Below are 24238 nucleotides of genomic sequence, written 5' to 3'. Positions count from 1 at the left end.
ATGCAGGTGTACCTTAGGGGTCGATCCTTGAACCTTTATTATTCCTGATATTCATAAATGACCTCCTTGATAAAATTGTCTCTGAGATGGATATATTTGCTGATGACACCACGTTCTATAACAGGTACGTGGGGAAAACGAATGAACACATATCTAAGGCCATGGCAGAAATGCTAGAGTAAGACATAAATTGATGGTAAAATTCAATGCTGCCAAGACTAAGCTTGTTTCCTTTATTAACTACAAGAAATCTTCTCAATCACCAATACCTATGGCTAATGATACATTACCTGAAAGTATTTCGTTCAAGCTGGTCAGCCTAATGTTCACAGGGAATATTAGTTGGAACAAATACATTGAGGGCATTGCCAAGGCTGCTGCAAGGAAGGGAGGCTCTCTCTACTGTGCTAGAAAGTTCCTGACACTTGAAAGTATCCTGTACCTCTATAAGGCTACCATTCACCCATGTATAGAGTACTATTGTCACACTGGGGCTGGTGCATATGCTACTAGTCTCTCACTACTGGACAGGGTTCAAAAGAGTGTCTCTAACCTAATAGGTCCTGAACTGTCAGCTAGGCTTCAGGCTCTCTTCCATCGGTGAAATATTGCATTGCTTTGCCTGTTTTACAAGTATTTAACTAACGAACTACAAGCTCTTGTACCCCCTTCACAATAAATACCCCCGATAAACCTGACAAGCAGCAAAATCCCACCCCTACACGGTAGAGATCCCCCTATGCCAGAAAACCTTCTACTCTAATAATTTTTTCCACCCAGAATTGCTAGACTTTGGAATTCCCTTCTGGGTTCCTGCTTCCCTGACTGTATTGACATGCAGAAGTTCTAGTGTAATGTAAAGACATCTTGTTGCTCAACCCCCCCCCCCCCACATAGTATCCCTGCAATTATGTCCCAGATAGTAGACCCTACATAAAAGTGGCATTGTTCCTTGTTTAGGGTGAAAATGCAATTTAAAAAAAAAGAAGAAGAAAAAAAGTGGTTTCATCTTGCTGAAACCACATGATGAACTGCTGAACTCAAAATAACTGATAGTTGCTAAATCTGCAGTTAAAGAAAATAGTTGTCAGTTCAAATTTCACTGTCTCTAAAAAAAAAGCATGGGTAGTATGATGATTTTAGTTTTTGGTATTGATTTAATAAAAAAAAAAATTTTTTTACTTTATACTCTGATTTCCAGTTCAGTTTCATTTTTTATTGTTTAGTAGTTTGTCTTCTAAGGAATGGTTAGTTATTATTCCATGTTTCATTGAATTATGCAACTATTTCAGTGCAGAGTTGATCAGTTTTTGACTCAATTGTTATCTTATTTAAAAATTATGATTCATTTAAATAATTTTTCACAATTATCAGAACAGTGACCATCATTAAAGATTTATGAAGTATAAAATATCGAATCTCCATTTTAATTCTTTAACCCACTTCTTCAGGCAAGCTTTTATTGGAGAAGGGTGGGGGTCATATCTAAACAGCAGACAACAACAAAGAAAAATTCATTTAATTGGAAAAAGATTAATCATTTTTAAATCAGAGCAAGGCATAACATACCAATGAGTCATGATTTTTCTAATGCCAATAACACATGAGGACAGTTGTAAACTAGGAAATTATCAAACAGCGTTTCAGCTCTCCAGTAATTACAATTTATGATCGTAAGAAAACTCGTAAAAACAAATTAAAAATCTCACATCAAGTTTAAAATCAGAAAAAAAAAAAAACCCATAAAATTTAACTTTAAACTAGCAAATACTTTTTATTTGTTTTTATTTTTTTTTTATACATTAATTTTCTATGATTTCTCTTTTTTTAATTTTCTTCTCATTTTGCTCCAGCTGGGAATGGATGGGGCATCCTACTGGATGCCAGACATTCACCCGCTATCTCATACATTTCAAACAAGAAATATTTTTAAGATTCTAACTGTCCCTTCAAATGCAATTGTTTGAATCTCCTTTGCACTTGATTCACAGAGTATATTTGCCAGATAGTTTTTTAAATTTTTTAATTAGTCTAGTTGCTCCTATAATTATTGGCAAAATAAAAATCTTCCTAAGATTCCAGTTTCTTTTCATGTCGTACATAAGACCTTGGCATTTCACTATCTTTTCACCTCTCAGCTCTCTTTAAACCAGCATCATTGGGGACACTAACTTATACTAGGGTTGCTACTTTCCTTTACTTGTCCTGTATCACTATGTCAGGTTTAATATCTGTAGGAATTGCATAGTCATAGTGGATGGTGTATGACTTATTTCCAACTGTTCTTTCTGGTAAATATGTCTCCCAGGACTTATTTTGGAATGGAGTGTCTTGTTTACACTAAATAAAATATCAAAGTGATTTATATATTTTATGTTGCCAAAGAAACTTAACAAAGCAAAATTAAGAACAAGGTCAATCAAAAAATTGGGAAAAGGTCTACAGTCATCCTTGTCACTGTACCTTTGATTGGTCTACACTATTCCTAGCTAGAGTTCTCATTCACCATAATACCACAAACATACTAGGGATCGTCCGACTTAAGATTTCCAAATCAAATCGTTTTTTTTTTTCTTTCTTCTTTTTTGCTTTTGAAAAAGAAAATTATATATATATATATATATATATATCAAATTGATCTAAAAATAAAATTCTGACGTACGAGTAGTTTTCCTTTCATTTGAGGGTGACCAGTCTCTTTAAGTATTGCTGTTTAAAATGAAAGGCTTTATTACTTTGTATAAACACCATAGTTTGAAAAGTGTCCTTACACACATACATTTTCTTACTTTTCTAGACATATAGACCTAAATATAGATGTGTATACAGCCTAATCATGTTGACACACCAGTTACTATTAGATCACCAAAGTTAAGCCACATTGAGCCTGGTCAATACTAAAATGGGTGACCATTTGGGAATTCCAAGTGCTATGTTCTCCGCATTGTTTCTAGTCATCCTGAACTTCTCCTTGCCACTGGACTCAAGTAGTGCCGCTTCAGCAGAGAGGTGGTTAGAGATTGTGCAATCCTTGCCTCACAATTACATGTGCAGCTACCCTTACAGGGGATATCCATTATCTTTCAAGATAGAATGGAGGCATCGATAATATTTGTGTTTGATCTTTGCTTTCTTATAGTACAAGTGTTGATAAAATTCAATTTTATTAAAATCTGAAAGATTTTCCCATTATGTTTCCTTTGATATGGTTGATAGCTATAGCACTATACAGATTAGTTTCAATTTGAGAGAAAACAAGCTGAGCATGCAGGGTCCCCCTCAACGAGTGAAAAATTTACTTTCACCATGACTAATGTTTGTGCAAAATTTTAAAAAATTCAAGGCATGGTTATTGAGAAAAGTGTGAACAAATAAACGGATGAACAATTTGGGGTCAATTTTACCACTATAATGCCTCCTAAGGGGGGCAACTAGAGTTATCTTGAGAAATCCTTTCTGGGAAAAATTTACTTTTATCATGACTAATATTTGTACAAAATTTTTAAAAAATCCTAGGCGTGGTTATTGAGTAAAATGCAAACAAACAGAAGTGAATCACTAGGTCCAACCCGTTCTTTGTCAGGGGACCAAAAAATTTGTGCTGTTTCTGGTATACAAATGAAATGAGAGGACCTGTTTTTTTTTTTTTTTTCTAATATACAAAGTGTCCATACACTCTCTTTATAATAAAAAGAAAAACTTATTAGAAACAGATTTGATCAGATATCTGGACCACATTTTTTTGTTGTTTGTTTTAATCAGTGTTTATTAAAGTTTTTATTAATATTAACAAATGGTGCCAATACAGAGATATATTAGATCAGTTAAAAAAAATTTTTTTTTAATTTAATAAACATTAATTAAAAAAACAAATGTAGTTCAAATATCTCAACTACATTCTTTATACCAAACTTTTTAAATTGTTAAAAAAAACAAACTTTATAGACACCTTGTATATAATATATGAATAATATATGAACAACGAGGGTTGTTCCAAAAGTAATTCCTTCTATTTTTTTTTTTTATTCAATTCAAATGGATCAGAGATTACAAATTGCGTTGCTATGATGACTGAATTTATGCATTCTATGATTTGAAAGTTTCATCTCTCTGTTGCAGATATTGACAGTGTGAGATTCTAAGAAATCAAAAGCAGAGATGCGTCATATTTATTAAAATATCTCTGTATCGATCAGAAAAGATCTTGTGTCTGCATGGCTTTACTTTTGGCATCTTCGTAACTCTCACTTCCTTTATTTTCTGTTTTAGTTCTCACATTCCATGAGTTATGTTTCTGACAAAAGGGAAAGAATTGATGTTTTCTGGACTGGAATTTATCCAACACTTATCGTTGGCTACTTTTTGATCTTGATGTAAGTATTTTTTTTTTTTAGTTCCGTACATCAAGTGATTTTATGCCTTGCCTGGACCAATTTCCATTAACAAACTGATAAATACACATTAAATTTTTAAGTGGACACAGCATTTTTTTTGTTTTGCTTTCACAACATTCTTTTGGTTTGTTTTTTCTTGAATGCCTACTCGAGTGTCAAAGGTGTCTCTGTAAAGACATGATGATACTTTGCCCTAGAAGTAAACCCTGTCTAATTTATTCAAAATCAAATAATATTCACAGCCCAAATAAGATCTCCTCAGTTTGGCTCACCCACACTAGCTTTTACAAGGAATGGTACACTTTCTCCAAGTGATGTTACCTCAAGTATCAACATGAAGCTAGATACTCCACCAGACTAAATAAATTCTTACCCTCGAATCCAGACCAAAAACAAAAGGTACTATAACATATGAAAATGCTCGATTGGGGAGACGAAAATTATGTACTCAATTTTCAGTGTTTGAGAGATAAAGAACTTCAATGGATACTTATGTATCTCATATAGAGTTTGAGTGTTAGCCCCAGGCCAGGGGCCCATTAGTTTCTGAGAACTTCGACAGAAGGAAAATTTTTAAAAATGAAACAAACAAGATTAAACAGCAAGTCCATATTCATTGATTTATATATGTGAAAGATGTTGAAAAATATATTTACAATCTTAATTGACCAACTTTCGTTTGTCTGATTTTGTTCATACATCACGTCAACACTCTAGTATCCTACATTGCTAACAGCCTTCTTATACACTAACATATTTGTTTATAAGCAATGCTTCAAACAAACTACCTTTCTCCTTTTTTTCATTTGATTATTACTAGTGGTAACTACCTGACATTGCTCAGGACACAGTAAAGTCATTTTAGTCTTTTATTTTTATTTGTTTGCACAGTTTAAAATTTGAAGTAGACAAAAAAAATGAGTTATCCTCCTGACTGAATTTTTATTTTTAGTTGATTATTTAAAATGTTTCATATTAACAAAGGTTTGGGCCAGACTAAGTACTATTTAAAATAAATTGCAGCTAAGTACATTATTGTATTGCCAATAACACAACTACCATCACAGTGAATAAAACATCATACCTTTAAAATGTTTTGTGATTGGTAAAATCATAATTGTCATAAGTGCAATTAGAACTGTTACCAAAATGAATAATGTAAGGTTATCGATTAGTTTATGTAACTTATTCCTTATACTTTATAGTGATCTCGCAAAGAGTATTACACTTCTCTATAAACAATTTCTACCCAATGCTTCCACCCTGAAATACTTGAAGACTATGAAAACTGAATGTAATAAATGCCATTTTGAAAATTAGAAAACTATCAGTAAAAAAAGCGTTACATTTCATCACTAAGTAAAAGTTATCTGCCTTTCATAAAGATTGTTATCTGCCCTGATACAGGAAGTAGTCAGCGAGTTAGCTGCCCCTGATACAGGAAGTAGTCAGCGAGTTAGCTGCCCCTGATACAGCAAGTAGTCAGCAAATTAGCAGCCCCTGATACAGCAAGTAGTCAGCAAATTAGCAGCCCCTGATACAGGAAGTAGTCAGCAAGTTAGCTGAATCGGAGACAGGAAGTATTCAGGGAGTTATCTGAACTGGATACAGGAAGTACTTAGGGAGTTATCTGACCCTTATGGTTATAGATAGAACAGATGGAGGCAGCCATTTGTTTTTTTTTTGAGTGGAACTCAGCAATGAAATGTTATGCAACTTACATAGTCTAAAATTATCTTTTACATAATATTATACAAGCATAATAATTGTCTTTTGTTTTCAATTAAAATAAGTTTTAGTTTATGTATAGAATCAATATCTTTGACTTTCTATTGCTTAATATCTCAAGTTAAAACAATGATATTCATCGTGTTTTGCATTAAAACTCATCATTTTTTATAACACTAGATGGGCTTGACGTTTCTGAACTTTTGAGATGAGGATTTGGATTCATCGGACTACTGTTCTCATCTTGAGTGTGATTTTTACAATGTTTCAGTCGATGTAATCTCCGACCTTTAGGTATATCTCGTTGAACTCGGGAATGTTTCTGTCTCGAGAATTTGGATGGAATTCCGAGGGAAACCCTTTATTTTCTTCATGGAGGTAGCTTGCTCTTGTTCTGTCAGCCATCCTCAGTGTGGGCGACCAAAAAATATAATCGCCAATTACTTAGGATCTATATGCAAGTCATGGCTGACAGAAGAGTATGCTACCCCGGTGAAGTAAATAAAGGGGTCTGCTCAAAATTCCCTAAAAATTCCCATATTCAACAGAAACATTCCCGAATTCGACAAGATACACCTGAAGAAGGTCGGAGGTTAAATGTTGTGAAAATCATACTCAAGATGAGAACAGTAGTCCAATGAATCCAAATAATACAACTAGATATGCTTGTTAACAGCTAGGAGGAGGTGATATTGACTACTTTGATAATACCAGATTTATTAGAAATAAAGAATGAATAGTTATATCTTTTGACTGATCAAAAAAAACAATTTTTTTTTTTTACTTATTATTTTATAGAATTTGCTTAGAAAGAATCATTAATAGATATGCATGTTGTAAACTCACCAGAAAAGCATAAAAAAGTGAAATTTGTGTTGAGGTAGAATGAGAATGTTTACAGGATTTACAAAAGCTTCAAATATAAAATTACAAACAATAAACACAATCATGATGGTAGAGGAAATATTAAACCCGTACTGATAGAATACATTATGAGCAAAAACATAAACAGGCCAAAACCGATAAAAATCACTTATTTAGAAATACAAAACAAAAACGGCTTGGACAATGAAAGAAAAAGAAGACATAGAATTGGTTGCGGTTTTTGTTCACAAAACAACAATTTTTTTAATGTTAACTTTCTATCAGCTAATATTTCATTATACTTGACACAAAGTTTAGTGACCAACAAAAGTAAATACTGATCAAAAGCAAAAAAAAGGAATCAAATTTATTTACAAGAAAATTAACATGTAAAATACAATAAATAACATCTACACTAACATTGTTATAATTTAGCATAATTATATATATATATATATATATATATATATATATATATATATATATATATATACATACAGGGTGCCCACAAAGTCTGGCTACATAGTCTAGAGGATGCTTCCACAAAGTCTGGCTACATTATGTAGCCAGACTTTGTGGATCCCTGAGTGTATGACTGTCTATAATATTTATTTGTCAATGATCTGTGTGATGGCAGCATCAGCTACATGTGCAATGAAACACATATAAGACACTTATAAAAAAGTAAATATAAAACTTTACTCATTTATTCAAATAAATAAATAAAAAAATAAAAATCATGATTGCGGATTGACTTTTTCTGGTAATTGGAATGTAAATTTACAGTATATATATTAATGTAGAGATGATTAATCGGAATTGGTATTGGGATCGGAAAAATTGTGCTCATTTTCCGATGCCAAAAATGATTACTTTGTCTTTTTTTTTCTTTTTTTCGATTTTGTTTGAAACAAAATCTTCCGCTGCCGGTAATAATGATAAAATGATAAATATTTATTGATTTTAAAATATCAGTAAAACTAAAGTGCAAAACCTATCTTCCACATGTGTAATTTTACGTTTGAAAAAAATATCTGCACATTAACCATGTATTTTACAGAAATGGTGTAAAAATACCAACTTTATACTTAAATATTTAAAGATTTTTAAAAGAATCGGAATTGCATATATGTATGGCTTTGGATATTTTGACGACAATAGCGTCTTTGAAAAGCACTAAGAACTATGCCAACATTAATATAACAAATTTATAAACGGTACATTATAGCAACAGGAAGAAAATAAAGCATTTTATATAGACATGCATCCATACTATGCAGGATGTTCCAAAAGTAATGCCTCCTCTATTTTTTTTCGCCTGAACAACTCAGAGAGGATTGTAAATTGCATTGTTATGATCACTAATGCATTCATAATCTTAAAGTTTCATCTCTCTGTTGAAGATATTGATGGTGTGAGACGCTAAGAAAGCAACTCGTTATAGATATGTGTGAGAAGCAGAGATGCATCATTGAATTTCTAGCAAAAGTGCATTGAGAACTGGTGATTATATTGAAAAATAAATTCTGAAGCACAAAAAGTTACTCATTTTAATGCTATCACTCCTGTCTTCATAGCTCTTCAACCTTTTTGTGTTGAAAAAATAGGAGGCTTTACTCTTGGAATAACTCTTGTATATAAAGGAATATAAGTAATGTTATTATGTTTCTGCATTTTTGAGATGAGGATTGATTATTCATATTATTTGGATTCATCGGACTATTGTTCTCATCTTAAGTGTCATTTTCACAACGTTTTGGTTGATGTAACCTCAGAATTTCTTCAGTTGTATCTTGACAAACTCGAGAATGTTTCTGTCGAACTCTGGAATTTGCATGGAATTTTGAACGGAACCCTTTATTTACTTCACAGGGGTAACATGCTCTCATTCTGCCAGGCATAACTGAACAGAAGTCCTAAGTAATTGGCAATTGCATTTTTTGGTTGCCCACACTGAGAATTGAACCTTCAACCTTCAGGAGAATATCACTTTTACGATTGACTTTTTTCAATTACTCTAACCACTGCATCACAGGTCCAGGGCTGATGGAACGAGAGCATGCTACTCCCATGAAGTAAATAAAGGGTTCCATTCAAAATTTTATCCGAATTCCCAAGCTGGATTTAGACCAGGTCGATCATGTTGTAGCCAGATTTTAAACCTGATCCAATTCATTGAGGATGGATTTGAGACCAAAAAAATAACAAGCACTGTGTTCGTAGACCTTACAGCAGCCTATGACACTGTCAACCACAGGGAACTCATACTAAAAGTAGCCCAAATGATACAAAACTCAGCATTGGTGAGCATAACTGAATGTCTACTTAGTAATCAACATTTCCATGTTGAGATGGATGGAAAAAACAATGGCCTCCCACAAGGTTCAGTTTTGGTTCCAACCCTATTCAATATCTACACTAACGACCAATCACAATACCCAAATATTCAAAGATATATATATATACCGATGACCTATGCATCGCCACCCAGACAAATAGTTTTGACATCATAGAAGAAAGACTCTCTGATGCCCTAGCCACTCTCTCTAGGTACTACAAAAAGTGGTACTTAAATGCAAACCCAAACAAGACCCAGGTTTGCGCCTTTCATCTTAATAATCACCAAGCAAATCAGAGACTAACATCACGAACAGCCTTCTCAGTAAACTTGCCACCAGCAATTGGGGTGCCGACCCCAAAACACTGAGGCAAACAGCTCTCGCACTGTGCCATTCCACAGCGGAGTATTGTGCCCCAGTATGGGCAAGATCATACCATGCCCATAAAATTGATGTAGAGCTGAACAAGGCATGCCGGACCATAACTGGTGCCCTAAGGCCAACTCCCTTGCCAGCTCTATACTGCCTAACTGGTATTTCACCACCACATCTCAGAATAGAATGGTACAAACAGTTTAACGATCACAGGCACTCACTGTTTGGCCACCAATCAGTGAGACAAAGACTAAAATCTCGCAGTAGCTTCATCAATATAGAAGAAATCGATCCCAGGCAAGCTGCCTCCTATAGGATGGAGCGATGGTGAGACTATAAAAGCAGGAATAAAAATGAAGCCCTATCAGACCCAAAAGAAACACTCCCCCAGGGTTCAAACCTTGGTAGAAAAAACTGGGTGACTCTAAATAGAGCCAGAGCCAAAGTAGGCAAAACAAAAGACAATCTCCACAAGTAGGGCCTAGACACCTCACCTTTATGTCCATGTGGAGAGGTACAAACGATACACCACCTTGGGGAAAACTGTCGATTGGGTCCTCATTGCTCAAACCAAGACCTTAAGGAGGCAAACAGCACCGCCATGCGATGGGTTAATTTCTATTGTGATAAGATATGAATGAATGTTTTCAGTAGTAGTTTTGATGTAGTAAATTTCGCAAAACGATAGCAAGCCACCAAAGCAAGATAGTATACTTATAGAATTATGTGGGAAAAAGACATTTAATAATTATCTGTTGAAACATAGGAGGAAAAATTATTTAATAATAATTTATTGAAACATATTAGAAAAAGACATTTAATCATCTATTGAAACATATTAAAAAGGTATTTAATAATAATTTATTGAAATGCATTAAAAAAACGTATTTAATAATCATCTTTTGAAATGTATTTTAAAAAGGGTCATTTATAATCATCTATTGAAATGCATTAAAAGGTATTTAATAATCAACTTGTGAAATGTATTTTAAAAAAGGTATTCAATAATCATGTATTGAAATGTAGTTAAAAAAAGGTAAGAATCCAAAAAAAGGTCTTACCTGGATGTGTATATTCTTCTGGAAATGGAAGGGTCTTACCTAAGAAAGAAAAGAAAGAAAATTTTTAAAAACTTTAAACAGACAATGAAAATCATTTATTAATGAATTTGGAAGATAAGTTTTTCTTTAGATTATCGCCCTCATAGGACCTATTTATTTTCTGACTAGGTCCCAGATGCTGTGCCCATCAGCTTTTTTCCATTGTGTTTTTCATCCATTGTGACGTTTGCATTTTTTTTTGTTTCTTCTTTTTTTTTTTTTTTTTAATATTTAAATTCAAGTCAACCCGATCACCATAAAAAGAAATGTCACCTATGAAATTCAATCATTTCTGTAATTCAATTATTCATATTTGATACAAATAAACCTCACTCTATGCCTGACTTGTCCACCAAGTTTTATTCATGAATGTCCAACAGTCTGTTTTATTGCTGTCCAATTATATGCACACCTTCATATGGCATGAAAAATTATCAATAACTCTGGCACACTCCTATCTTGGCAGTGCACTGATTAGAGATGTGATCACCCTGATCAGTTCAGGAATAATTTGAGGATTGTTTTGATAGACAATAACTTCTGAGATAAACCTATAGAAGAAAAAAATGAGGAGGGTATGATGCAGTGAGTGTGAAGCTCATTCAGAATCACACATCTTCTCATGAGACGATTTCTAAAGTGCCCTCATATATCATTGCATGCCTAAAAACAAAGACTGTTGGACATTAATGACTGAAACTTGGTGGACAAGTCACGCATAGACTAAATTTTATTTGTAGCATATATGGATGGATTGCAGTAAGGAATTTTCAAATTTTATTAACGATTACATGAGTGTCACTATTTGTATAAGTCATCCTGTACAAATATTGTGAATCATTTGTATATTGTGTACAAGATAGCAAATTATAAATCTAAACGCAACAGATACACAATTTCTTCCTAATGTTAGACGGGAATCAATTTCCAATCCTATGCTTATTTATTTGGAATAGAGAAAAACTTTAAAGTAAAATACTCAATATTTTCATTCATTAATAACATTAATGTGGGAGGGGTTGATCCTTGAACTACTATTATTCCTGATATTCATAAACGACCTCCCTGAAAATATTGTGTCTAAGATGGGTATATTTGCTGACGATATAATGCTCTATAACATGCATGAGGGAAGAACAGATATGCACAAATCCAAGACAATGGCAGAATCGTTAGAAAATGATCTCCAGACCGTAGTGGAATGGGGCCGTAAATGGATGGCAACATTTAATGCTAGTAAGACTAAATTGCTCTCCTTTAACAATTACAAGACATCTCTCCTATCGCCTATACCCATAACTAATTACAGCTTACCTGAGAATTCCTTCAAACTCCTTGGCCTAACATTTGCGAGCAATATGAACTGGAACAAATACATTGAGGAGGTTGCGAAAGCTGCTGCAAAGAAGGTGGGTTCCTTCTATCAAGCTAGAAGACTACTCATACCAGAGAGTATCCTGTACCTTTACAAAGCCACCATTCACCCATGCATGGAGTATTATTGCCATATCTGGGCTGGTGCATCTACCACTAGCCTCTCCCTCTTGGATAGGATCCAAAAAAGAGTTTTCAATCAAATACGTCCTGCTTTGTTAACTAAGCTCCAACCCCTGTCCCATCGCCACAATGTTGCAGTTGTGCCTGTTTTACAAATATTTTAATGGAATGTGCTCTGATGAACTCATTGCACTTGTGCCCCCTCGACGTATATATCCCCAACAAACCCACTTAACAATAAAATCTCACACCTTCAATGTTGAGGTCCCTAAATACCAGAAAGCTTTCTATTCTAATAGTTTCTTTCCTCGAACAGCTAGACTTTGGAATTCCCTTCCTACTACCTGCAGAAGTTTAAATGTAATGTAAACCAACATCTTGTTAATCATTCCTAGGCATGATCCCTTACGTCCAAGTGGCGATATGCCTTGTTAGGGGCGAATCTGATTTAAAAAAAAAAAAAAAAAAAAGATTTATAAGAATGTTAATATGGTTCGCCATGCAATTGCAAAAATCATGCTATGCATGACTGTTCAAAAAACTTTTTAAAAAAACATTATTCATAAGATTCAAATAAGCATACAAAATCGATGCAATAAAAGATAACGTTTGAATATGGGATAAACATAACTGCAGCTGAGGTTAATAAATACACTTGAAGAACACGATGAAGGCAACTCTGTCAAGATTTTGTGAAAATAAAACTAGCAATTGTAATGTCAACAGTCTGAAGACAATTAATCTATTAAGTTGTTGATTAAACACGATTACTACAATAATATATGAATAATAAACGGGAACAATAACAACAGTTTTGATTGAAATTGCAAACGTTAAGATTTTACATTCCATTTTGCAGATGTCTTAAAGCAAGCTTAACAGATCAAATAAACAACAATTATTATTATTAATATTGTTATTATTATTTATTGTTAGTGTTGTTATTTATTATCATTTATTGTTATCATTAATATCACTGTTATTATTATTTATCATCATTATTCTTTATTATTGCTGTTGTCATTCTTATTGTCATTATTACCATTATCATCAATATTTCAAATTTTTAAATATTGTGCATTCTTTTGTGTAAACACAAGACAAAAAGAGCAGTAAAAAGTTAGTATTGGAGTCTGTCGGGTTCGAATCTATCAACTGGTGTTAATTGTGACACCCTGCACTGAAGATTCCCGAAAGGATGAAACACTAGTGTCTGTAGGTATTTAATAATAATAATAAAATATATATAAGAACCCTACGATACAGTGGCCCTAGGATACGTTTTTTTTCTGGTTACAATGTTTTCCAGGCCCCTGGTTACAGTATTTGCCCTGCCTTAAGGTGCTATTTATAATGTTATTTGATTATATACATGTGTATTATATATTGTACTGTATTTTGTTATTAATTTTTAATGCTGTATCCCGGGGTTCTTTATACACACACACACACACACACACACACACACAGAGGGTGACCAAAAAAAACGGGCCGCACCTCTAATTAGGCCCCGTTTCTTAATGTTTTGTCCGAATGAAATGAAACTTTGGTCATAACTAGTTTATTATATTCAAAACATCAGATTAAAAGACTAGGGTCTTTAGCCTTTTTTTCTCCGTTCTACAGCATATGTTCTAGATGGCCTCTATTTAGCTTTTGTTTTTTTGGGGGTCACCCTATATATATATATATATATATATATATATACATATATATATAAACATCACAACACTGACATGATGTTTCAATCTGCAGCTATTAAAAGCTAAAATTTCTCCAGGTAAAAAGTCTGTCCTTTCTTTTAGATGTTCATATTTGAACAAAACAACATTGTGTACATCTATATATAATATTTTAAATATTATTTTTCCAAATTTACCTATAATAAAGAAGCAGCAGCAAAGATTTTTTTTTTTTTTTTATTTGAAAAAAAGGACAAATAAGTGAATTAAAGAGAATGATTTTCAAATTAAATGGTTTTGACTTTTCCGGGTTTAATTTGATTGGAGATCAAACAAATTCACTGAGGAGGCCTTTCATATCTTGAATTTATCATTTATCAAAAGAAAATGTGCGTTTTGAAATGGACAGAAACAATGGTATGAATAAAGATGTTTTTTAATAAATTTGGTACATTTATTAAATTTTGTGTAATTAAGGGTGTACTATACTGTCATTTTTGCTGCTTTGTTAGACTTCAAACGTTGGTGCCTATATTCTGCGCTGATGAAGGAAATTGGTATCAATAAAGTACATTTCATCTTGGAAATGATCGTACACTAAACAGTTGTTGATGTTGAATTTTCAGATGATATAAATGATTATGTCATAAATTTGTTTATCTCTATACCATAATACACATATTTCAAGAGCTTCTTTAATTTTAGCTACATATTTCTGTATTCAGTATGTTATAGAAAAGGTTTACATAAATCTGTCAACAGAGAGGTGTCAACTGCTTTTTAAATTTTCGATACACCATGCAGTTTGCTTGATACCAAAGAAAACCATGAAATTTTCTTTATCACCCAAGTCAGTCCAAGGTCAATTGATACATTTTAAAGACAACTTGTTTCTCAATGTCAAATCGGATTCACATTTCCCGGCAATCAAATTTGGAAAAAAAAAAAAAAAAAAAAGGGGGTATCCGATTTGATGAAAATATTATGTTACTAATAAACACTTCAATTTTGTAAGTTCTGTCTAGATTTGAACCCCCCATATAGGTGTTAAAAGTAAAAGCTAATATAACTAATCTTAGTCAAATATGAAGAAACATTAATATCAAGTAAAATAGTTATGGACACAATATGTCAAAAAGGGATTAGAAATACAATGGATATTTTAGAACTGTTTTCATGATCTGTAACTTTTATTATATTCATCATTTAATATTTTGGAGATGAAGAATTTTTTAGGAGTCTTTAAAATTTTCAGACTGGTTAACTCATTTGCGATAATCAATAGGAGCTAGAACCACTTTTCAATCATACAACACAGAGAGTTCATCCAAAGAGCTATAGCTCTAGAACCACTCTAAGATTGGCGAAGACGCCCAGGAGAAGCGCTAAAGATGTGGTTGCACACCATCAATTGGTTGTTTGGTTGTTTTTGTTTTACGGCATATCAACCCTTTTTCAGGTTATTTAATGCCGAATCCAAAGATTTTGAAGAAAAAAATTTTAATAGAATATATTTGTTATTTTCAAATAGGTTTCTATTTAACCCATAGTTGGGACCCTAACCGGTACTACCACTCGGGGTCAGAGTGGACCAAAGCCCGCAAGCTGGGGCCTTACCACTGGATATAGTTTAAGGTCATATTCAGGACCACATACCATCAAAGCTGATGTCAAACCTACTTACATTCCACTGGTCCCAGGACTGGTTGCTCATAACTATCTTGGCCGCTGCAAACCATTGTGCATGGTTTGCATTGTGCTGATGTTGTCCAGCTATCGCTTCTTTGGCTGTTTGCGGTTTTTGCTTCTGACATCAAAGGACAACAATCTGTGTTGCCAAAGGTTGTCATCCATTCTCTTTACATGCTTAAACCATCTCAATCTTTCATGCCTCACAATAACTTCCAAAGAGGGGAAGCCAAGATGTTTTCTCAGATCAGCCATACGCCTCTTGTCGCTGACTAAAAACATTTCAAAACTGATCATGATAAATTTCTTCCTCAGAAACAAGCAGGACACCTATCCCAGTCTTGTTATGGCAATGAAGTATAGGTCAGTGATGTATGCCACCTTTGCAGAAGTAAAAATGGCATTAAGAGACACCTGCTTAATTGTACCTGCTTTGCGCAAAATTGATAAAATGGCCGCTTTTTGTCAAGAAATCGCATTCATGTGCACGAGAATAATATGCGGTTGTATTTAATATGAATACTTTAAGATGAGCTCAACAAATAGTTTATTGTATCCTGTCTTTAAAAAAGAGTTAAAACTTATCCAGTGGAAATTTCCGCAATCAATAGAATTCTGAAACTAATCTCCTTTATAAGATGAGAAAACGAACATCCAAATCATATAAACTAACTCTAGGTCATCAGGTCATGGCTTGTGGGAATTCCCAAATCTTTCTAGGTTAGTGTACAGAGCAATGTTTGAAATGCAAGCTAAATCTAAAGCTGCCACTAATTGTCTGAAGATTTCCCCACTCCTACTAATCTCATCGATAAGTTCTAATCAATATGGATTTGCTTTAATCGCCTGACACCATTACAGAAATAAATGCACAAGAAAAAAAAATCACTGATTTTTATAAATAAATACTTGCAGAGTGCCGCACTATTTTAGTCAGGAAAATCAGTCTCTTCTTTTTACAAGAACACATGATTGTAAAGCTCTGCTTGGCAACATAAGGATGGGCCCAAAATCTTAACTGGGCCTTACTTTTACATATTGTATGACGTATTCCTGTAGTTACACAATGGAAATCATTGATAACTTAAAAACTATTTATCTAATATGGTCAAAATCTGGCACAGTTGTTACCGTAATCAAAGAGCATCAGATGTATACATCAAATTTGGGAAAAAATTCAAAAGTTGAAATTCTGTGAAAATTTTGACTTTTCATGGTCATGTAAGATGCAGAAGATCATTGACAACAATATCAGTCAAATAGCAAATTTCTATGGTGAGCAAAACCAAATTTATCACCCAAAATGTGACTTTGTTTCTGTGGTCTTGACTATTTACCTAAATATCCCAAAATTAAATTCTTACACTCAACGATTTTTTAATCTACAGACTTGAAATTTGGTATAAAGGGTATTCAGATATGTGGAAAACTTTTTAATAGGTTTTCATCTGGAAAAAAGGGACTGCTAAGGGGTCAAAATTGAAAAATTGGTATGTGCAGGTCGTTGGATTTTTATTTGTATGACAACTGTTTCATGAACATGCATGCATGAATGTGACAGATTCCTTACGTTAAGAATAAGTAAATTTGAAAACACTTTTTAATGATCGTGTCAAGCTGGCCTAATGGCTATCATACTTAACTCATTGTCTTTAGGTTTTGGTTTTAATCTCAACTCGAATATTTTTTTTTTACTTACAAGTGAACTGTTTAGAACAAACATAATTACATGCATATGTCTCAATTTCTTTCCAATTTTTTTTTCTACATATTTTTTTCTTCTTTTTTTTAAAGGAATTTTTAACATTACGTTTAACACCTACGGTATTTTCGTTTATAATAACAATTCTGCATTAATTAAAATATAATATTCATGCATGTTTTATGACCAGTCAACACCAAGCAGCTTGCAAGTTGATTAATGATTCAAAAATTCTAGTGAAGAATGTGACAAGGCTAATGGAGTGATAATTTAGTAGTCAATTCTTTCAGAGTTCCTGCAAATTGGTACCACAAAGGTAATTTACCAGCTATCAGGGAAGATTCTGCAAGTTATTTGTTATAGAGTTTGGAGAAAATAGGGGCCAGCTCAGCAGAGCATTTCTTTATTACTATAGCAGGGATAAGATCAGATTTGCGTGCTTTGGAAGTGTCAACATTTTGGTAATATTCAGGATATGAGAACGGGTGATGATCACATCATCAAATGTGGGTTTCGTCTGTACTGGGGAATCAGGGAGGGAGTAGTTTGTGGAATCTAAGGTGGAGTTTAAAGCGAACTACTGGGCAAGCATCCAAGAATAGGTCAAGAAGTGAGACTTTCTTTTTCTTGCAATCTGTATGGCAAGACTGGAAAGTAATGGTTTGTGAAAGGGAATGTGCAATCAAGAAACTATGCGTGCTGTAACCAGCTGCATCTGTGTAGCTCAAGAAACAAATCTTTGGATTGGAATAAAAATTAAAATTGTCCCTCAGTGACCGAGGACAGCCAACAGCAGAACAGATATTACACTTTGAAACATTTATTTGCACAAAATATAAAAAAAAATTAACATTTGAACAAATTAGACACACTGCCACTTAAGGAATTTTGTTGGTCATCCTTTGTCGCCATAACTAAAAAATGTATATCCTTTCGCAGAATCATCAATCACCATAATAACACATTTACTCCAGAGTCCATCTTACTTAAAATTTTATAAATCGTTCAAAAATTTTATTGAAAATAAATATGTCTATATATACAACCTTTTCACGTAAAACACCCGTCTAGCTGAAACCACTGTCAGTAATTTTCCATCTAACTAAAACCACTGTCAGTAATTTTCCATCTAACTAAAACCACTGTCAGTAATTTTTCCCACTCTTTATCTGTGCCTAAATCAAAACATAGATTCTATGAACAAAGCTTCTTTCTTAGAAGTGCACGACTGTGGAACTCTCTTCTGTTTGCCTGTTTCCCACCTGACTACAACTTGGATGTCTTCAAGTCCAACATAAACAAGTTCCTGATGAACCGCCCCCTTAAGTAAGACACATTATCAGATCTCCATTACTAACGATTACTACGATATTATCCCATTGATTACTGTACACACAATAACCCTTATCCCCGAGAGGCCTCGAGGCCTTGATAAGTGATGACTTCCTTGTATTAAAAAAAATATATATACAATCATTTCCTTGGAAAGAATCATGAGGTGTGGAAAAAACAAAGAATAAAAAATGTGGTTACCCGTCTGAACCCTTTCTAAATAATAGACAACCCCTTTTTTTTTTCTTTTTTTTCTTTTTTTTTTTACCGAAAACAAGCAAGCCAATCTCTTAGTGGGGATGAGATTTAAATGGGAGAGAAAGGGAGGGGGTATGTCCTTGCAAGATGAACACAATTTAAGAGACACTGAGGATGGAAAAAGTTAAACTGGAGAGTGGGTATCTTGGAAGCTCTTTGTATCATTTACTTATCAGACATGCTAAGAGGCTAGAAACTTACCCAAAGGGCTGAGGTCTGACGCGACCACGAACCATGTGTGTCATTCTTATGCAAGGAACATGTACTCATACTTGATTCCTCTTTGTACTGTGGATATAATCTCTTTCTTTCACATCTGATCTTGACCTTCAATTGCTGTTTGAAGAACAATCACATCCTGATCAGTAAAAGGTTCAACCCCTTGGTTTATTGCTCAGACACAATGTCCACACAAATACCACTCGCACTATGGCTAGGATCGAAAGATACACGATTCGTCTCCCTCCTGTATCAAGGAAACCCAGCATTGTTGACTACACAGGATACTTTTAGTGAGTGAGGCTGCTCGGTACTGATACGAGTTGTCACGTTGTTGACATACACCCAGTATCGTTAGACCACCCACTACTATGCTTTGATCTTAACCAAAAGGTCAAGATCATGTGAAGCATGGTCAAATTACTTTTTTATCAACCAATTTATAGGTTTTATACCTAAAATCCATAATTTCTGTTTAGCAAGAAACAATGTTAAATAGCGTTGTGATTAAATGACTCGTTAATAGTAATGGGGAAATCACAGAGTTCAAACTCTTTTAGTTCATTCTTTTTTTTTCTTTTTGTGTTTTTTTGGGGAGTTTTCCTAAACTTTTTGTGTTTCTAACTTTTCAAAAATTTAAATCCCAAAGAAACATATTCTATTTACATTATCTTTATGTTTTCAACTTAGTTGTTATCTTCACAGAATTTCGGCCGATCTTCTTCTTCTTCTTCTTCAGGGATCTTTTGTTAAAACCGATAGAATACAGTGACTGAAATGTAGGCTGCAAAGTACAATGACCAAAATGCTGTGAACATAATGGAACATGTAAACAACAATATCTCGTCTCAGAAATGATATGAGAATGATACGATGGACGTGTAATGTGAGTGTGGGGAAGTAGAAGAAGATGCATGCAGAACAGGAGACTTAGATGGTATGGTCATCTCAAAAGAATGGATGAATGCTTGTTAGTTGGTAAATGAAGAACAGTCGAGGTACCAATGACCGTTGGCAGAACAAAGATATGGAAAACATGAGAGAAAGTGATAAAGATGAACTTGAAAAAAAATGGGATAAATAAAGACCTGGTCAGAGATAGGTTGGTTTGGATGTTAATTTCTAATAGCAATTTAACACATGAGAGCATGTAAAATAGATGTTAAATTGATGATGATGATGATGATGAATACTTGCAAAGAAATTTGTTCTTCTTTTCTTAAATTGTTGAAGATGATTTATTTGCAAGTTGTTCGTAAATCATGAACTAGATATCTGCAGAAACACTCGAATCACCACCACCACCCTGATGAAGTTGTATGAATGTGCACATCCGTAAACAAGCAAAACAAGTCAGCAGAATAAATACGATTCCAGCTCTTTGCCTTCATTGAAAAAAAAAAAAAAAAAAAAAAAAAAATTAACTACTAATTCTGGAGACTATTTTAAAAAAAACCCTGATGATAACTACCAACTCAAACCTGTTTTATTACACTTTTTTTGCTGTCCTCAGTTGGTGAAAGAGAAATCCTTCTAGACAGAGGCAATTTTTATTTTTGCTCCAAATCCAGAGTTCCCCTTTTTTTGGAAGCTGGTTTGGTTACTTGTGTCTAACTCTAACCTTGTGGTGACCCTTTACCAAATAACCCCTTACGTTACTACATTATTACCTACTTACATGTAATGTTGAAATATTTACAATCATAGGGTGCTTTTGTTGATTAGGGATCTTTTAATCCTGCACATTTAAGGCCCCTCTCCATTTCTATAGAAATGAGCGATTCTTAATTCTAACTTTGATTGCTCCCACCTCTGCACACATGGGCACATTATTAATGCATTTATTTCACTTCTATATTTCACTGTACCTATTTGTCAGCTGGGCAACACCAGTTATGCTAGTTAAAAATAGAGGGATTGGGTGAAGAATCTAATGTTGGACAGCGGAAAATTCCATCTATTTTCACAGAAATAGCCTGAAAATAAATAGCATTTACAAAATCAATGCACACTAGAACGCTGTTGCACGCACCAAACTAATGCCAATTAAATTGACAAGGAAAAAACTTCATGTGTGCGTGTGTGTGCATGTGTGTGTGTGCGTGCGCACACTTTGATTGGTAGTACTGTCCCAAACCGTCCTGTCCTTGATAGATACCAAACATCTGATCCGCTGACATGCGAGCACGAACGGTGCAGCTGACATGTGAGTCATGCTCCTTTGCCGCTTTCACAGCAGATTAGAATGAGCAAGTGAGAAAGAAGAAGGCTTCAATTATGCAACTCTTGTGTCAGCTTATCTCCAGAAATCAACCAATCAAAAACAGCCGAGTTTATGACTACAGTACAAATTACACTGTATGACTACTATATTTACTGCAGGTGTGGTGGTTGTTGTTGCTGCTGCTGCTGCTGCTTTTGCAGAAATAGCATTAAAAAAGCAGCAGGAGCAATGGTGATGGGGGCAGTAGTTGTAGTATTGCTTGAAATTATTGAGTTATGAGAGGTTCATACTGATTGGCTGCCACTTGAATGGCACCAGTCACCATCATGACCATTATTCTCATCAGAGTCAACCAGCTACAGAATCTACAGAGAAGTTCTTTACATGGTGGCAGTGGGCATCAGCAGCAGTTACAGTTTAAGTGGAATCTGGAGAGAGAGAGAAGAGGGGGTTCATAGTGGCAGTGGTGAAATCAAGAATATCTGGGCCAATTATTGATCAACTAGAACTGTTCCTGTTGACCGGAGCAGCACAGCATATATAAAATAGAAATTAGAAATCGTTACCATTTTTTTTTGGGGGGGGGGGGGGGAATTAACTTGCTAGATAAAATGCTGATAAAATCTTATTGCTTTTTCAACTGAATGTGCTTCAAAATGATTAATACTTAATCCTCTACTCTATAATAAAGAGAAATGTGTATTTATATGTGTGCATCTTTCAAGAGATTTTTTATTATTTTTGGGGAACATTTTGTTTCTAGTCTTCTGCTATTCAACAAAACACATGTAAAACATAAAAAAATGTTTGGATTAAATGCATCTTTTGGCTTTGGAATGATAACTAGAGTGTGTGTGTGTGTGTGTGTGTGTGTATATATATATATATATATATATATATATATATATATACATTTCCCTACCAAATTACTTTGTCAATTTTCAGTCTATAGACTCGAGATTTGACATATGGGGTATGTAGATTCAGGAAAATCTTTTTAATCAGTTTTCGGACAGAAATTTGGCTGTCAAGGGGTCAAAGTTCAACGATTTGACCTTTGAAAACTCTATCAAACTCCTCTGCCAATTTTGGGTCTCAACACTTGAAATTTTAGATGTAGGTTCAGATGACATGGATCAAATTTTTTAACTTTATTTGAGCCTAAAATAATAAATGTTAAGGGGTCAAAATTGAGATCAAAGTTTAAAAAAAATTTGTCCTCTTAGTCAATTTTTGGTCAAAACATTTGAAATTGTACATAAAGTGTATTCAAACATAAGCAAGCTTTTTAATCGGTTTTTAGCCGAAAATTTGGCTACCAAGGGCTCAAAGTTCAAAATATTTGACCTTTGCAGTCTCTACCAAACTATTCTGCAAATTTGATATTTTATATAGAGGGTATTCAGACATGCAGCAAGCTCTTTAATCAGTTTTTGGGCGAAAATTTGGCTGCTAAGAGGTCAAATTTGAAAGAGTTGACCTTTGCAGATTCTAGCAAACTCCTCCACCAATTTTGGGTCTAAACACTTGAAATTTTAGATGTAGGTTACCTGAACACGAGTCAAACTTTTATATATATATATCAGTGGCGACTCTAGCCTATTATTGCTTCTCGTGCCCCCCCCCTGCCCTTTGTCAACTTTAGTTCCCAATCCGTGGTCCGTGGACCCAAATAAGTAATCATAGTTGCTATTGCGTGATTCTCCATTGCATAGCACAGATTGACTAACGTACCTTGCATGGTGTTTGTTTTTGTTTTTTTGTGAACAATCAAGATACTATATAATTTGTGGTCTTGTTGGTACAGTAGATAAGATATTTTTTCCCTTTCAAAAGTATAGAAGAAAAGAGATATTCATTACTATGAGTAGAAAAATATGTTTATTAGAATAAAGAAATTGATGACAATGACAACTAACCAGGTTAGCAATTAAGTCCACAAATCGCCAGGTCATTTGTCTCATGGAATTATAAAATAATTAAATGATTGATTTTTTATTAGCACTTCGCAATCCCTTTTTTTTTCATTAAGGAATGGTTTATTCGTGAATTTTGAATCATAGAAATCTACAAAAAATACGGGTTCTATGTCATTTTATATTAATAGTAAGAAAAACCCTCAAACCTCGGAACCTTCGTAGAAGTCCGTAGTAGTACGTAAATAATTTTTTTCATAAAGATTCTGTATGTAACTTTTTTTTTTTTTGCTGCATCATTTTACAGCTAGTGTTCGTCTATAAATGCCTTTGAATAGGAGTGCCTGCAGGTCAAGCGCGTTTTTGGGAAGGTCATCTCATTTGAGCATAAACTCCAGACGTCTTGGTTTGGCCGCAAATTTTTCTATTACCTTATTGTGCAATTCATTTCTTTGCTCTAAGTCTTTAAGCATTTCCTTCTCAATTGAAATTCGGGCTAAAGACGAAAGTCGATCCTCAGCCATAGTGCATCTTAAAAATGATCGTATTCTGTCCAAGGTTGAGAAACTTCTTTCATTTGAAACTGAAGTAGCGGGAATGGTAAGGAAAAGTTGTATCAGTCTCACAGTTTCAGACATTGCAGACAGAAAACCGAGTTCATGAAGCATCTCCAAAATAGCTTTACTTGAGGTACATTTTTTGAAATCATTGTCAGAATACAAATACCTGAGCTCACTTGTCAAGGATTTTAGGTCAAAAATACCAGGGTATTTTTTCTGCAACGCATCTATATGTTGCTTAGGGAATGTACAGGAAAAAACTTCAAACTTCTTCACATACAGCAATTCAAAATATGAAAAGTCTCCTATGTTGGCGAATCGATCCTTTAGTGACGAAATGATGTTTTGAATTATTTCAA

General features: G+C 34.0%; 1 protein-coding gene across 11 annotated transcripts in view; it reads right to left on the bottom strand.

Annotated features, from left to right (window-relative positions):
• LOC145280100 (calcium homeostasis endoplasmic reticulum protein-like) overlaps positions 1 to 24238 on the bottom strand; it is a 401340-nt gene that overhangs the window by 276807 nt on the left and 100295 nt on the right. For 8 of the 11 annotated variants that reach the window (XM_080131828.1, XM_080131829.1, XM_080131832.1 and 5 more), the window contains one exon: positions 10762 to 10800. The exons of the other annotated variants lie outside the window; for them this stretch is intronic. In XM_080131828.1, the coding sequence (XP_079987954.1) occupies positions 10762 to 10800 (39 nt within the window). The remainder of the gene's footprint in view (positions 1 to 10761; positions 10801 to 24238) is intronic. 11 annotated transcript variants of the gene reach the window in all.

The sequence above is a fragment of the Euprymna scolopes genome, chromosome 7 (genome assembly GCF_053919585.1).
Source record: "Euprymna scolopes isolate OS-2025 chromosome 7, ASM5391958v1, whole genome shotgun sequence".
Lineage (NCBI taxonomy): Eukaryota > Metazoa > Mollusca > Cephalopoda > Sepiida > Sepiolidae > Euprymna > Euprymna scolopes.
Note: the sequence above shows the minus strand (reverse complement) of the source record. Positions and strands in the feature narration are given on the sequence as shown.